Below are 15,209 nucleotides of genomic sequence, written 5' to 3'. Positions count from 1 at the left end.
ACCACTCCACCCTACACCTACAACTACAACGACACTACACCAACACAACACACCATGGCCTCCCGCATCACCTCCCTCCACATAGCCACCACCCCCGCGCCCCGCAATCTTGCTGAAAGCAAGCTCGTCCTCTCCGCGCTACAGAAATTCGGCGAAGTCGTCACCTTCCGCAATCTCAAGGTACCAACCACACCGCACCACCATCATTCCTCGCACCACTAACGCATCCACGGCTAGTACGACACAACCAACACCTCCATGCACCGCCCGCGCGCCACAATCGCCATCTATGAATCCGCCGACTGCGCCGCCCGCGCCCTCGCCGCGTCTCCGCTGCGCATCCCACTGTCCAACGCCGATCTCGTCTGCGACATCCAGCCTGCCCGCCATAATCACCACTCGGCTATGCGCCGCAATCCCGTCCACGGCCCGTTCACGGTCGACCGCCGGAGTGAGCGGTTTCGCGACCTGAGCGAGAGCGGGCTCCCCGTGGAGGGGTTGGCTGGGGGAGGTGGCAGCGCCGGCGGCGCGATGGGGGTGTCGGAAACGGTGAGACGGAGGGTGATGAGGGAGAATGAGCGGTTGGGGGCGGGGAGTTTGAAAGGGTTGTATGTGGAGGGGGTTCGCATGGCCGAGATCGCGATGGAGCAGGGGCAGGAGCAGGGCTGAGGGTACCTCGGTGGTCGGTATCATATCTACAACATCACGTCGACGACCCCGTCATTGAGCTGTGAGGTGCTAGCCGCTGGCTCTTCATCCCAGCCAGCGCACTGCGTCTATCTCGGCTCGTTGAGTGGGAAGATGTGCACGAATGGTTCGGTTCTACGGCTTACCATGGCACGACAGGCTACGGCTTGCAGCTGCGATCGCACCCAGTCTCTACCAGAAGAGAATGCGCCGTGGTCCATTGTATATGTCGCCTATCATAACAAGCCATCTAGGAAACCCGCACATATGCTATCCAAGTTAGCATCTCGACAAACCCAACCCAACGGGAAACAGAACTCACTCGCGTCAATCTGCATAATGTGCGGAATCGCCAGCCGCACCTTGTTCCGATACACCGCCGGCCCCTTCGTCTGCAGCGGATTGCCCTCGAAATACACCGTCTTCAGCTCTTTCTTGTCCTTCAGCTCGCGCTCGACCTCGTCGAAGCTCGACAGCTGGTTGTTCGACGCCCACAGCTCCTCCAGGTTCGTCAGGGTGCTCAGGTGCTCCAGCTTGGAGACCTGGTTGTTGGAGAAGTCCAGCACGCGCAGCGCCGTGTTCGACTCGACGCCGCTGAGGTCGGTAATGGCGTTGTGCGAGAGGTAGATCTCCTCGAGGTTGCGGAGGGAGGACAGCCCGTGCAGGCTGGTGAGTCGGTTTGACTGGATGGAAAGAATGCGGAGGTTCTGCAGGGAGTCGAGGTTCTTGAGTTCGGTGATTTTGTTCTTTCCCAGCCACAGCTCCTCGAGGGCAGTCAACGTGTCCAGATTCTCAATTTCCTACAAGACGTCAGTCGTCCCGTAATAACATAGAAAACCTAAGAAAGATACGCACGCACCCGAATGCGATTAGCCCCGAGCTCCAAATTCCGCAGCAAAGTTAACCCCTCCAGCCCCTCGATCTTCGAGATCTTATTCTGCACGAAATACAGATCCGTAAGCTTGGCGAGATGCGCCACATTCTTGATATGCTTGATTTTGTTGAAGCTCAGATCGAGATTCGTCAGATTGCGAAACTCGTCCAGTCCCTTGATGTGCGCGATGAGGTTATCGTAGAGGTCGAGCTCGGTCAGCGACGCAGCGACGCTCGGCGGGAACGCAATACGCGTAATCTGGTTCTGCCGCAGACACAACCGCTACGCAGCGTCAGTCGATCACGTATGGGGTGAGGAGGGCGGGGGGAAACGTACCTGCAACTTGGGGAACCGTTCTAGTCGCAGCGCGGGAATGGAACTGATGCGGAAATGCGGGAGGTCGATGTCCTGGAGATAGATCAACCACCTATTCGGACCCATCGTAAGATTCCATCTCATACCTCTGCGTCCTCGTCTTCCTCTTCCAGAAGGTCTGTGGGGAGCAACAGCATCAGCGCGCGCGTCAAGTCCACCTCAAGACACCCCACCTACCCTCATCTGCCTCGATCTCCTCGACCGGCGGCGCATCCGAGTCTGAGTAGTCCGGGTCCTCGAGGGCCTCCGGGTTCGTGATCGTAGCTCGCGGTTCGACGCGGAGCTTCCCGTCCCAGCCTTTGCTGTCTTTCATGGTGGTGCGGGTCGGTTCGTGTCGGAGGTGGGGGGACGTGGATAGGAGAGGGGCGCGGGTTGCGGCTCTGCGACGGCGAGGGGGAGGTAGTCGGTTCGGAAAGATGGACCCTGTCTGTTAGAGCGCAGCGTCTCTTCGCGGGGTCGCGTGGAGGGGTGTTGTTCGTTGCGTGGATGTTGGATGTTGGATGTTGGAGTGGGCGGAGAAATTCAATGGATGAGATCGATTGGGTGGTTCCGTTCCGCACTTCACCTCCGTCATAGATCTTCTACCGTCTACTACTGCATGAGGATCTAGAATACTCTGCAACTCGGCACGTCATTCTTGTCAATTCCGCCGTATTCAAAGACGCCGGTATGTACAGCACGGTCGCCCATGATACATATATATTCAAGCTGCTATCAGAGGCACCACAGTGCCATGCTCACGGGACTTAGATGACGAGGCCACTGCTGGTCTCCAAACAGATCGTGGCCGGCAAATGACGAAAGAAAGAAAAAAAAATGAACTCGCTGGGTCTGGGGGATCAAAGTCACTATGACAGAAAAGAGAAGAAAAGCACAAGTTGCAATGTCAGGCCTTTCAACGGCGGGGGTAACAAACAGATGGAAGGGACAAACAGATGAGATATAGAGAGGGAATGTAAATCAGAGTGCGTGTACATGAGATCAGCAAATTTTGAGCTGATAGCCAACAGACGCCTGCAGAATGCAAAAAGAGATGGTTCAAAGGGGATAATCAAGACAGATCAAAACGGAAAAGAGGAGGCAAAAAGGTATACGCCCACTGGGAGCACGGGGAAAACAGCGCAGAGGGGAATGTAGGAATGTAGGTTCGGGGAGATGCACACACGGGAGCCCCGACAGCTCGGAACTCAGGGCATCTGCATGCGGGATGTCTAGGAGAGACACAAAGAGTCATGCCCGCGGCGGACAAACAAAGAATCAGTCGAGCGTTATCTTTTGAGCTGGGCCATACCCAGGAGAGAACCAGATCAAAAACTGTAAACCAAATGCCAGACGGCTAGAGTACAGACATTACAATGCAATGTCAAGAACCAGACTAACGTCTTTCACTTGTGTGCCAGCAAGGTCTTCGAGGACAGGAATCAGGTCGAGAAGCTCGTTATCGTGGGCGTCAGAGAACCAGCTGCTGATGGGTATCGCATGTTGAGGGTGGAATATATAAGACGTAGGAGAATTATCGATTATGATGGTGTCGCGAAGGTCGCGGCCGACTTGGGACAGATCCTAGATGGTTTAGCTGGAGGACACCTGCAGACAGAACTTGACCGAACATACCTTGACATAATTGCCTTGATGGTTGTAACAGCTATCCCGGAATAACCGATGATGAACGACATTATGGATATCCAGTTGGTCCAGAAGTGGATCGCCGTACTAGGATCGTTAGCCCCTATACATCCGACCGCCGCGGGGAAGGCTCACCTTTGATACGGAAGCGGTAAAAACGACCACTTCATACAATTCGCCGACGCGCTTCATGAACTGGTCGACACCAGGTCGCTTGATAACGTAGATGTTGTGGTATTGGCCTTCGATTTCCACCGGTATCGTGAAGTCTGCGCGTTCGAGCACCTGAAGCAAACAGTCAGTTCGATATTCTCGGAACACCGTCGGAAGAGCTCACCTTGAAGCTACTATGGACGAGTGTCTCATCCAGGTCAAGTACTAGGCATTTCCGATTGCGCAGATGGGGCAAGGCTGGTGGCAAAAGCCACTGTTGTTGTCGTTCTGGTTGACCAGTCTGTACATCTTTTCCGGGCGGCGGTGGAGGAGGCAACGTAGCCGGTAGCTTCATTGCCTCCTCATCGTGAGAATATTTCGACTCACCTTTTGGGATTGTCTCCACTGCTACAGGCGCAACAGTGTCGCCGTTCGTCTCAGGAGGTGGTCCATGGTTCGCCTCCAGGGGAATCTTCGTGGGGTCTTCAGGTTTCTGACCCAGAGCGTCAGCCTTCTCCGATGGCACACGCGTGTCAGGTTCACGCTGCGTCCCGTTTTGCTCGGATACATCCCCCGTGTCCTTTTGTGAAGCAGACGCGGTGCCAGAATCAGCTTTCCCTGCAGTCGATGTTGATCCGTCCAGTTGCGAGTTGGGATCCCGAGGGCCAGCGGCGCGCTCCTCATCCCCCTGCGACTGCGACTGATCGGGAACGATTGTCGCATTGGGTTTCTCGTCACGGAGATTGGGGGGTTCCTTAGACTCGGCGGTGCTGGAATCGCCCGCAGGAACCTCTGCTTTCTCTGGAGTCGGCTGGGTGTTCGGGGCTGACGATCGGGGCGCTGTTCGTTTCGCGGGGATGGCCGTATCATCGGGGTCGACGTCGGTGGACGTACAACAACTCAAGAAGGCAAAGAAACGGTACGAAGCCTTGCCTTTCTTCTCCGAATTGGTCGCGTCTCGCGGTTCCGGGCCGGTGGTCTTGTTCTCCTCCAAACTCGCGACTTCCTGGTTCTGTCGGCGGGACCGCATACTGCTCGCCCGGCTCCGATCCCTCCGCCCTTTCAGGATACTTCGTCTTGTGCTCCGGAGAGTCTTTTCGGAATCATTGGTGGACGGACCCTGGGCATCTTCCGGCTGGGCTGACTGGGGCGCTCTCAGGGATGTCCGCGAGGGAACGTGCAACAAACCTGGGTTGTTGGGGGAGTTGGTCGAAGCATCCTGAGGAATTTGCGCGGCGGAGGAGACAGGCGGTTGAGAGGCCTCGGAGGGATGGATTTGCTGGGATGAGGGCGATGCATCGGTAGGGGCGACTTGGTCCTGCGGCGATGATCCCGGATCTACCAGCGAGTCAGTGCGCCATTGCGAAGCGGACGCGAAAGAAGTGAGAGGCATACTCGAGTCGGACTGACCCGTCGCGACAGGCATGGACGCTTCTCCTGCGGGGACGGACGAATTCACTGCTGGAGAGGAATCTCGCTCGGAGCTCCCTCCGAGCATTGAGGGTAGCGGGAGCGAGGAGGGTCGCAGAGGGAATAAGGGGGAAGAAGATGGGATGGAAGGGGAAATGGAACAAATTGAAAGACGACGGTGATGATCGCCACCAAGGTTTTCCGCCAGAGGGAAGGAGGAGGAAGAGGAGGAGGGGTGGTTGTTGGGAGTAGGGGAGTGGGAAACCAGCTGGACGAAATGACCTCCTGGGCAGCGAGACGGAGTTTGGCTCAGGGCTTAGCTTTGGGTCCCGGGACCACCGCCTGGATCGAGGCTAGTGCGCAGCACTAAGAGAGGGAGGGAAAGGAGTGTCCAGAGAGAGTCCCTCGGAGAATCAGCGACTAGCGACCATGTAGGCAAGGCGACGAGGAGCGAGGAGGAGTGGAGAGGAGAGAGAAGAGGAGGAAGCGTGAAGTTGATGGTGTTGATCGAGTCACGTGCGTCCGCTGATATACAAGATCAAGTACTACGAATCCTCCGTACGGCAGTAAGATACACCTACACCTCCTTATTCCTTCTCCCGAGTCCTACTTTAACCGCCCACATCCATGCCCTCCAAGACCACTAGTTCGTGCTGGTCCACAATAGTCCATCTCTATCCCAGCACTGATAATATGCACCTGTGGATCACCCCTCCCAGACCGCGAATCAGCCGTGCAGGATGCCTCTGAAGCCCTTCGGAGCAGGCCCGTGCAGCCGTCTGGAGAAAGGTCGATTTCCGTATTTTACACCCGCGCTTCTGCGAGATCCATGATAGGATCGAATTGGGGGGATGACTCCGTCCTCCGTACCACCCATCCTTCTTTTAGCAAAACGCCATACAGTCAGCCCTCCCTCGACCGGTTCTTCTCTTCTGCAGCCCAGGAAAACATACTTCCCCCTGTTCCAGGGCCGGAATCCAACTGGTTTCTTCAAAGCATTCCAACCACTCATGCATGGTATGTGTGGGGTTGTGATGTGATGATAGAGTTATGGGATCCCTTTTAAGCCCGCCCTGCCGGTCAAATGAATGCGAGGCCCCTTGGGTTGGTGGTGACACACACGGGGAGCCTCCCAATAAGGGAGATTCAGCCAAACCCACACAGGATTTACCTCCCGTTTCCGCGCAGATCAGGCATTAGCCATCTTCTGCATGCAAGTTTCGGCCAAAGCTCTCTCCATACATCAACCCTTCGATCTTCGGGTAGTAAATAAAACGTTTGACAACAGGTTCCTGATCAAGGGTATCCCACGAGGCCATCGACAGAACCCTGCAGGGGTCTTGGAATCCGGCTTTGCGCATTGTCCGCCCGTTTATGTTTTCTTTCCAAGGCGGTGCTACACGACTCCTGTCTTGCGGCTGTTATGTCACAGTTAGGTGACATGATCCTCTGTAGCCAGGAAACACCGTAATCTTGTGTACTCCGTAGTGTGCCAAATCGGGGAAACCACTTCACTGCCGCTTGGCATCATGGTGTGTGGTCTACAAAGCGCCTTCTGCCCCCCGACAATACGCAATTTTCGTCGCTGTTCTTCGATGACTTATTGACTGAAACCAACTTAAGGTATTTTGACTGTTGGACAGGCCCTTCTGTGTTCTACACTTCGCCACCCGCTTTTATCTTATGTGAGTTCACGGTCTGACTCTGACATCGACCCTGGCTGCGAGTGTACCAAACCCCCCCCGGGGAGCAGCCAACCAAACCTACGATCTTTGACGAGAACTCTGACTATCCTTATTGTCAGATCCAATCAGAAATGCTTCGAAACCCAGCTGCTTCGGGCCATCATATAGATATTATGAGAGGTAATACGTAACCAATTAGCGATATAGGTACTCATTTAAGAATCTAGCTAGAGTTGTTCTCTAGCAAAGAGAGCTTCGATACTGACACAAGATTTGCGTCAAGAATTTCGACAGACCTAAAGTTATCGGTGAATAAAATATGGTAAAAGTAATCGAGAAACTGTTATCAAGTTAAGACACATATATTCATTTATATTCACCCAACATCAAAACAATCGAATTTGTCTAAGCAACAGAAGCAACCCTGACGTTCTGTTTCTCATCCTTTTCTCTTCCTCTCCTCTCCATATCTCCTCCATCTCTTCTTTCAATCTTCCTTCTTCGTCTTGTGATGGTCTAATCAGAAAGAAAATGTTCAATTCCGGCACCTAGACAAGAATACCTAGCTATGAGGAAAGAAGAAGAAAGAGAGAAATCCCCCATGGCCTAAAGCTCTTTTCATAAAGGCCTGAATGACCCATCCTGAATAATGGCAAGTTCTAGAGGCAAACTCGGTCGACAAACACCAATGGGAAGTTTCATCATAGAAGGAGCTATCACACCTCTGGCTAAGCCTCCAATCATGGACACGGATTCGGACTCCGACACCCCCGGTGTCATACGAACCGATAACGACACCAGGCGCGTCAGACCCCCAGAACACCACGCGTAAGTCAGAACCTTTTCAGAGAGATTACTAGGCTAACATACAACAGAGGAACCCAACCTAAAAGGGAAAGGGTACCTCAAGGCGGCCTTCGGCCTTGTCGGCGAAAGCGAGTGGCTTAGATGGCTACGAGCTGATATACTAAGACCGCACTGGATCGCGCGCTGGAACAAATTCTTAAAAGACCCGAAGGGGAGAGAAAGAGGCCCAGGACTTGCGGAGGTCCAGGCTCGGGTGTTATCTGGCGAAGGCAATGGCAATCGCAAGCACTCGGCTTTCACCCGGGACACAACCGGGTGGGATGAAGCTGACTATTATGCTTATTTCCTCTTCTGGGTTCGACACGAAAACACTACGAGCAAACAAGGAGTCTTGTTTAGGACTCAACACTCACCAGACTATATTGACCGGCTTATTTGGACACTGAAAGACTGGCTCCGACACATCCATGCACCCTCTCAGATAGGGAAGTCAGGAGGAGGCACGGCTATATTCGGCACAGCCAGAGGTAAGTTATATAGGGGTATGGAAAGGCCTTTCTCAGCTAACTTATGTAAGGCAACTCAAGCGTTTGAAATAGATATTGAGGGTTCGGAAAGAATACGCAAATTTCATAGCAATACGCAGCGTGGAAAGGCCATGCACAACCATAGTCTTCACTGTCACCCGCAGTTACTCTGTAGAATAGGAGGGACCCTACCGCGTAGACCATGCTCATAGTTATCTACTGAACGACCCGATTACTCATCATGCCAAGCCTTATCCACGTGAGCGCTCCGCCCCCGGACGTTTGAATGGCCCGAGGTATTCACATGCATCATCCATCGCCATGATGTGACGTGCCAGGTTGATCGTCAACCATCCCGGATGACCTTCTGACCTTTCTATCTCCAACCTGGACGTCTCGCCTTCAGATCTCAACAACTTCACAACACCACTGTCGTCTCAGACGCCGCTCCTGATGGCCCTGGATGCCCTTGTGTAAGGGTGTTAGCTGCCACTAAAGGCACATACGTCAGAAACATCGGAGGGAATCGAACAAGTGAGACATCGAACCACCATGGCTGCGCAGTCGACGCTGCGACACCGGGAGGATCCCCTCGTTGCCCTGTACAACAACTACGCCAACTTGTTCCGCTCCCGGATCAAGCGAACTTCGAAAGTCACCCGGCTGATTGCCACCCTTGCGCTAATCCTGTCCATCATCGGAAGCGGATATGGGGGATACAACTGGTTGCGAGAGAGATCGAAAGAACGTGCACGGGGGAGACGATTACTGCGCCGGAATTCGGGCATTCGGGGGAAGGACGGCTCCCGGACCCTCTATGTCCCCTACAAGGACAACCTGACCTCCAAGGTCAAGATCTACGGAACCAAACCAACCACCTTTGATGCCCACCGGAGGTTGTTCCTCAACCCTCCGGCCTCTGCCCGGGATGGCGATGGGGAGGACGTAATGAATCAGATCCCTCCGCCGACGACGAAGCCTGGGTTGAATCTGGCCTTCCTCCATCAGTTCCTGAGTCTCTGGAGCATCATGGTCCCCAGATGGAGTAGCAAGGAGACTGGACTCCTGATGGGCCATGGTGTATTTCTGCTATTGCGCACATACCTGTCGCTCTTGATAGCTCGACTGGACGGGGAGATCGTGAGAGACCTGGTTGCCGGCAAAGGCCGGGCCTTTTCGTGGGGAATCCTGAAATGGTGTGGCATTGGCACACTTGCGTCATACACCAACGCCATGATCAAGTTCCTCCAGTCTAAGGTGTCGATTGCCTTCCGCACGCGGCTCACGAGATACATCCACGACCTCTACCTTACCGGCGACAACAACTACTACAAATTGATGAACCTCGACGGCGGCATCGGCCAAGGTGCTGATCAGTTCATCACCCAGGACCTCACGCTTTTCTGCTCGGCTGCGGCCGCGCTATACTCCTCCATGGGCAAGCCCTTGGTGGACCTCTTCGTCTTCAATTACCAACTCTATCGCTCTCTCGGACCCTTGGCCCTCAGCGGCATCTTGACCGGGTACTTCAGCACTGCCATTGTTCTGCGCAAGTTGTCGCCACCCTTTGGGAAGCTCAAGGCAGTCGAAGGCAAGAAGGAGGGTGACTTCCGTGGCCTGCACTCCCGATTACTTGCCAACGCCGAGGAGATTTCGTTCTACGGAGGCGCTGATATCGAGCGCGTGTTTCTGATGAGAAGCTTCAAGGACCTCCAGCGCTGGATGGAGGGCATCTACAGCCTCAAGATCCGCTACAACATGCTCGAAGACGTCATCCTCAAATACGCCTGGTCGGCATTCGGCTACCTGGTCACCTCCCTGCCCGTCTTCCTGCCCGCCTGGGGCGGCCTCGGCGGTGCGATGGAGCTGGCTGACGCTCCTGAGGAGATCGGCCGCGAACGAGGCCGCATGAAGGAATTCATCACCAACAAGCGCTTAATGCTATCCCTTGCCGACGCCGGCGGTCGCATGATGTACAGCATCAAGGACATCTCCGAGCTCGCCGGCTACACTTCCCGCGTGTACACACTCATCTCCACGCTGCACCGCGTCCACGCCAACGCATACTACCCACCGCGCGGCTCCCCGGCGGAGCTGTACTCCCTTGCCGACGTGCAGGGCACCATCCACAACGGCTTCGACGGGGTGCGTCTGGAATCCGTGCCGCTCGTTGCCCCCTCACTCTATCCGCTCGGCGGCGACGAGCTCCTCGAGTCGCTCTCCTTCATCGTGCACTCCGGCGACCACCTCCTCATCGCCGGCCCCAACGGCGTCGGCAAGTCCGCCATCGCCCGCATCGTCGCCGGCCTGTGGCCTGTGTATCGCGGGCTGGTCAGCCGGCCGCGCGGCTTCGGCGTCGACGGCATCATGTTCCTTCCGCAGCGGCCGTATCTCAGCGTCGGCACGCTCCGCGACCAGGTCATCTACCCGCACACGGAGATCGACATGCACGAGGCCGGCAAGTCTGACGCCATGCTGCAGAAGATCCTGGACGACGCGCACCTGGGCTATCTCCCGACGCGCGAGGGTGGCTGGGATGCGCGCAAGGAGTGGAAGGACGTCCTCAGTGGTGGTGAGAAGCAGCGCATGGCCCTGGCGCGGCTGTACTACCACGAACCGCACTACGCCTTCCTCGACGAGGGCACGTCGGCTGTCTCGGCTGACGTGGAGGGTCTGCTGTATGAGCGCGCCAAGGAGCGTGGCATCACTGTCATCACCATCTCCACCCGGGCCTCGCTGAAGAAGTACCACAAGTACTGCCTGACCCTAGGGCTTGGATCGGATGGGGATCAGTGGGAGTTTGAGCGAATTGGGACAGAGAAGGAGAAGCTCGGCGTGGAGAAGGAGCTGCAGGAACTGCGTAAGCGGCTGGACAACGTCGAGGAATGGAAGAAGCGTCGGGAGGAGATTGAGAACGAGCTCAACAGGGTGTGGGTTGAGGATGGGGAATTGGCTCCGCCGCCATATGTAGAGGAAGAAGTGGTGAAGAGTGTAGAGGAGCCCACGGCTGTGCAGGCATGAGGCGGATACCGCGTACAGCACGGGTCGAACCCTCTCTACGCCCCCCAGAGACGAGCTTATTTCTAAACCCTAACGGCTAAGGCGCCATTTCATGCATAAGGCTTTACAGAGTATTTGGCAACATGGTAAAGTAGATAACTTTAGAACTCGTAACTCATCCACCCCCACATTCCAACCTTACACTTAACTTCTCTCGCTCTACCCTATAGGAGCGGCACGCCATGGGACACCACCGTTATACAGAAAATGCTTTACTACTTCCCAGACTGCTGATGCTGTAGAATGTAGCGAACGTTCTATTAAAAATATCTGTTCACACCTACGCATGTTTGGTACTGAAAGTCCACCAGTGAATCCTGGAGGTCGACCACGTAGTATAACCCCACCGATACTGGAGGCACTCTTCAATCACCTCATCGAGAAAACCCCGTCTATACCTTGACGAGATGGCAGTCTTCCTACAAGACAAATCTGATATTAGCATGTCGCCTTCGAGCATAAAAAGAGCTCTTTCTTCCGTAGGTTGGACGGGGAAAAACAGCCCGTAAAAGAGTAAAAGAGCGGAACCCTGATCTGCAAGACTTCTATTTCCAAAATCTTTTTTGAATTTCGATTATACCAACTAGTCCATGTTGATGAGTCTGGATGTGATACAGGCGGACCCGAATTCTCCTTCCATGCTTTGAACATACGTGTTTGTTTTCGAACCCTAATTCCGAAGCCCCAGTTCTCTCACAAGCAGTAATAGCCTATATTTCTGGCCTGTATTTGCCGTGAATGGTACTGTATCCCGCCCGACGGAAACTCAAATAATCAAACCGTACTATGACGGCCAAGGATACCCCCGAGGCCACCGTCTCTTGCTGAGTCTAGACCTTCGTCCTCGCCACCTAAATAGTCGGACCAGCTCGCCGAGTATAGTCATGCTGCAAAAGCCTAGAACCGAGGCCTTCAAGGAAACGTCACAACTGACTATCTATACCAAATTTCTCCCCCACATCATGATTTAGTAGATTTCTCTCTTGACCGGCAATACATTATGGAAGCTTCTTACAAAATCCCAGGTAACACTGGGTTACTCCTTGAGAGTCCATTTCACAATGTCCGGACTTGAAGTGATTGGCGGTATTTCCGCCGTTATTGGTCTTGTCGATGCCTCGATCAAGATTTACAAAAGTGCTCGGAATGACATGAAGTTGTCCGAGGCATTTAAAGCAGTGGGACGTCAACTGCCTATAATCCGCGATACTCTCCAGATATGCAAGAGCAACCTAGAACCAAAGAAACATCATATGCCAACAGATGTCTGCGAAGCCTTGGAGAAAATCGTTGATGCTTGTGATGAAAAAGCCGGAAGCTTGAGAGGAATATTTGAAAAGGTTATTCCTGGTGAAAATGATACATGGGAAACACGATACCAAAAAGTCATCCGAAGACTTGGTAAAGGAAACAAGGTTGAAGAGCTCATGATATCAATCACTAAGGATGTCCAACTCTTGGTAAATCATCATGCAGTTAATTCTGCCAACCCAGAGAGAAACGCTGAGCTTGAGAGAATCCTTAAAGAGATGGAATCTGTGAGATCCTCACTGCCCGAGGAGGAAAAGTCCGCCATGACTTTCAACAGTGGTGGGGGTCAAATGACAACCTATGTCCACAGGGGTGGTGGGCCACAAGTCCATAACAGTGCGCCAGTGGAAAATCAGTACTTTGGTTCTGGTAAGCATATCCATGATGAGGGATGAAATTGTTGGTGGTATCACAATGGCGGCGAACTACTTTGTATCTGCCGATTTTATTTGCAAGGGAGCGTATGTTTGTGCTTCCACATGTGTCAACTGTTCCTTATGGTTACTTCTCGGTATGCAGCACAATCTAATTGACTGTTGTTACTAGTTACCTTCAAGCAGAAAGATTACTTCCGCTTTCAGAGGCCTTTCGGTCTTTGTCTTGGCCAGGCACCTTACATTGATTCAGGACTCTTCGTTGGCCGCGATCCCGAGTTGGACAAAATTGAAATTATTTTGAAAACAGGTGACAGCTCTGGAGAGCAACGCCGGCTAGTCCTCGGTGGTATAGGTGGTATCGGAAAAACGCAGCTTGCCATTGCCTATGCACAACGTCACCGTAATATTTATAGCTCAGTCTTCTGGCTAAATGCGGCATCTGAGTCCGCGCTCAAAGACAGTTTTCGGTTGATGGCTGAACTGATCTTTGATGTACAGGACCCTGGAGTGCTTCAAGGGGACCAGGTTCTGGTTTACGTGCATCAATGGCTCTCTGACACAAAAAATACAAGATGGCTATTGATCTTCGATAACTACGATGAGCCGGATCACTTTAAGATTGACAAATATTATCCCCATGCCTCCCATGGGTTCATTATAATCACCACGCGACGGCCAGCTCTTGTCGCTGGAAGGAGTTTTCAGATACAGCCTCTCCGGGATATTAACGCGAGCCTGGAAATCTTGCGAACTCGCTCAAAAAGGGAAAGTGTTAAATCCGGTATGAGAATTTTAGCATAATATATATTTTGGCTAATTTCTACGTATATAGATCCTGATGCAAAACGTCTGGCAGAGCGACTTGAAGGTTTTCCGTTGGCTTTGGCTACCGCCGGAGCATTTCTTCAGCGAAGTACCTTCACTTTTGAACGCTATCTTCAGGAGTACGAGAAACGTTGGAGCATTGACCCGCGCCGACCGCCCCAACTTCAGGAGTACCAGGACCGCACATTGTACACAACTTGGGACATATCGTATACCCGTCTTGAAGGGGAAGATCCGGATGCAGCAAAATTGCTTGGATTACTCGCATATTTTGATAACCAGAAATTGTGGTTTGAACTTCTCCGCGCCGGACTTACTGATAACTCCCCTCAGTGGTTGCAAGAAGTGATGAAAGACGACATTGCTTTTGAGAATATCATGAGCATACTCACAGAGTACTGTTTCCTGGAATTACAGTCAGCTGCAAAGTCATGGAGCATGCATCCTTGCGTGCATGACTGGACATTAGCAGCACTTAATAGACATATCGATCCACAACAATATTGGTATGCTTTTGACTGTGTTGCCGCATCCATTAATAGAGCGGACTGGAATTCTTTCGAACTTCCCTCATACTCTCGGTTGGGCGCTCATGCGACACGGCTAATACATCAGTCCTTTCACAAAGACGACCTGATATACAACATTGCTCCTTATCGGCTCGCAAAAGCTTTTTACATTGCGCAGCTACTTCAAATGCAACTACAGCTGGTTGGTGCGGAGCAGATGTACTTACAGACAATATCAGGGTATGAGAAGGCACTGGGTCGTGATCATACAAAGACCTTGGACACGGTGATAGCCCTTGGTGTTGTCTACCAACGCCAGGGTAAAATGGAGGATGCAGAGGAGATGTACCAGAGAGCATTGGCAGGCTATAAGTGGAAACGGGGCCCTGTTTACGTATCCAGATTTCACGTATTGAACAACCTCGGGAACCTCTACCGTGATCAAGGAATGAAAAAGAAGGCGGAGGAAGCATACGAGCAAGCACTGATAGGCACTGAGAAGCTACTCGGGCCAGATGACAGATCCACATTGGACACTATCAATAATCTTGGCCTTCTCTATTGTGATCAGGGCAAGCTGCAGGAGGCGCAGGACATGTATCAGCGAGCACTGGAAGGGAAGGAGAAGGTGTTAACTCCATGCCATCCATCTACTTTGGACACAGTCAACAACATTGGTATTCTCTACACTGTTCAAGGCAAGCTGAAGGAGGCAGGGGAGATGTTCCAGCGAGCACTAGCAGGCTACGAGAGGACGCTGGGACCGAATCACATATCAACCATCAGGACAGCTAATAACCTTGAGATTCTCTACCAGAAACAAGGCAAGATGGAGGAGGTAGAATGGATAGGCCAGCAGTTCCTGGGAAGCCACGGGAAGGCACTGGGTCCAGATCACAGATCCACTTAGGAAACAGTCAGCGACTTTCGAGAATCTCTTAATATGTCAGGAAATGCCAGGGAGGGAAAGAAAAGGTACTCCG

General features: G+C 53.0%; 5 protein-coding genes across 5 annotated transcripts; 4 read left to right on the top strand and 1 right to left on the bottom strand.

Moving 5' to 3' along the window:
• Nucleotides 1-23: 23 nt before the first annotated feature.
• On the top strand, nucleotides 24-1,097 carry BDV59DRAFT_2697 (uncharacterized protein). Its single transcript, XM_073696097.1, has 2 exons — nucleotides 24-180; nucleotides 238-1,097. The coding sequence occupies exons 1-2, from the start codon at nucleotides 55-57 to the stop codon at nucleotides 667-669; spliced, it is 558 nt and encodes a 185-aa protein (XP_073553063.1). The 5' UTR covers nucleotides 24-54; the 3' UTR covers nucleotides 670-1,097.
• Nucleotides 575-2,532, bottom strand: BDV59DRAFT_166605 (putative protein phosphatase PP1 regulatory subunit Sds22). The gene is made up of 6 exons (XM_073687738.1): nucleotides 2,114-2,532; nucleotides 2,023-2,054; nucleotides 1,898-1,969; nucleotides 1,547-1,843; nucleotides 1,010-1,487; nucleotides 575-957 (listed from the first exon to the last, which is right to left on the bottom strand). Exons 1-6 carry the CDS (start codon nucleotides 2,247-2,249, stop codon nucleotides 938-940), a joined length of 1,035 nt encoding a protein of 344 aa, XP_073553062.1. The 5' UTR covers nucleotides 2,250-2,532; the 3' UTR covers nucleotides 575-937.
• Nucleotides 2,533-7,552: 5,020 nt separating this feature from the next.
• BDV59DRAFT_197225 (uncharacterized protein) lies at nucleotides 7,553-7,758 on the top strand (the record flags this gene model as incomplete). The annotated part of the gene is made up of 2 exons (XM_073692867.1): nucleotides 7,553-7,638; nucleotides 7,686-7,758. The coding sequence occupies 2 exons, from the start codon at nucleotides 7,553-7,555 to the stop codon at nucleotides 7,756-7,758; spliced, it is 159 nt and encodes a 52-aa protein (XP_073553061.1).
• Nucleotides 7,759-8,463: 705 nt separating this feature from the next.
• On the top strand, nucleotides 8,464-11,274 carry pxa1 (putative peroxisomal ABC transporter (PXA1)). Its single transcript, XM_073696092.1, has one exon. It carries the CDS (start codon nucleotides 8,697-8,699, stop codon nucleotides 11,163-11,165), a length of 2,469 nt encoding a protein of 822 aa, XP_073553060.1. The 5' UTR covers nucleotides 8,464-8,696; the 3' UTR covers nucleotides 11,166-11,274.
• A 991-nt stretch (nucleotides 11,275-12,265) lies between these two features.
• Nucleotides 12,266-15,136, top strand: BDV59DRAFT_197223 (TPR-like protein; the record flags this gene model as incomplete). Its single annotated transcript, XM_073692866.1, has 3 exons — nucleotides 12,266-12,884; nucleotides 13,062-13,673; nucleotides 13,725-15,136. The coding sequence occupies 3 exons, from the start codon at nucleotides 12,266-12,268 to the stop codon at nucleotides 15,134-15,136; spliced, it is 2,643 nt and encodes an 880-aa protein (XP_073553059.1).
• Between the last annotated feature and the right edge of the window lie 73 nt (nucleotides 15,137-15,209).

Source organism: Aspergillus ambiguus (genome assembly GCF_047715705.1).
Source record: "Aspergillus ambiguus strain CBS 117.58 unplaced genomic scaffold BDV59scaffold_1, whole genome shotgun sequence".
Classification (NCBI taxonomy): Eukaryota; Fungi; Ascomycota; class Eurotiomycetes; order Eurotiales; family Aspergillaceae; genus Aspergillus; species Aspergillus ambiguus.
This window is presented reverse-complemented; position numbering and strand designations above follow the sequence as displayed.

Bases quoted from the DNA above. Each gene is read 5' to 3' on its own strand.
- BDV59DRAFT_2697 (XM_073696097.1), top strand. From the start codon at position 55: ATGGCCTCCCGCATCACCTCCCTCCACATAGCCACCACCCCCGCGCCC. The intron at 181-237 runs GTACCAACCACA...ATCCACGGCTAG, and splicing joins TCACCTTCCGCAATCTCAAG to TACGACACAACCAACACCTC.
- BDV59DRAFT_166605 (XM_073687738.1), bottom strand. From the start codon at position 2,249: ATGAAAGACAGCAAAGGCTGGGACGGGAAGCTCCGCGTCGAACCGCGA. The intron at 2,055-2,113 runs GTAGGTGGGGTG...TGCTCCCCACAG, and splicing joins GGAGATCGAGGCAGATGAGG to ACCTTCTGGAAGAGGAAGAC. The intron at 1,970-2,022 runs GTATGAGATGGA...ATCTATCTCCAG, and splicing joins AGGAAGACGAGGACGCAGAG to GACATCGACCTCCCGCATTT.
- pxa1 (XM_073696092.1), top strand. From the start codon at position 8,697: ATGGCTGCGCAGTCGACGCTGCGACACCGGGAGGATCCCCTCGTTGCC.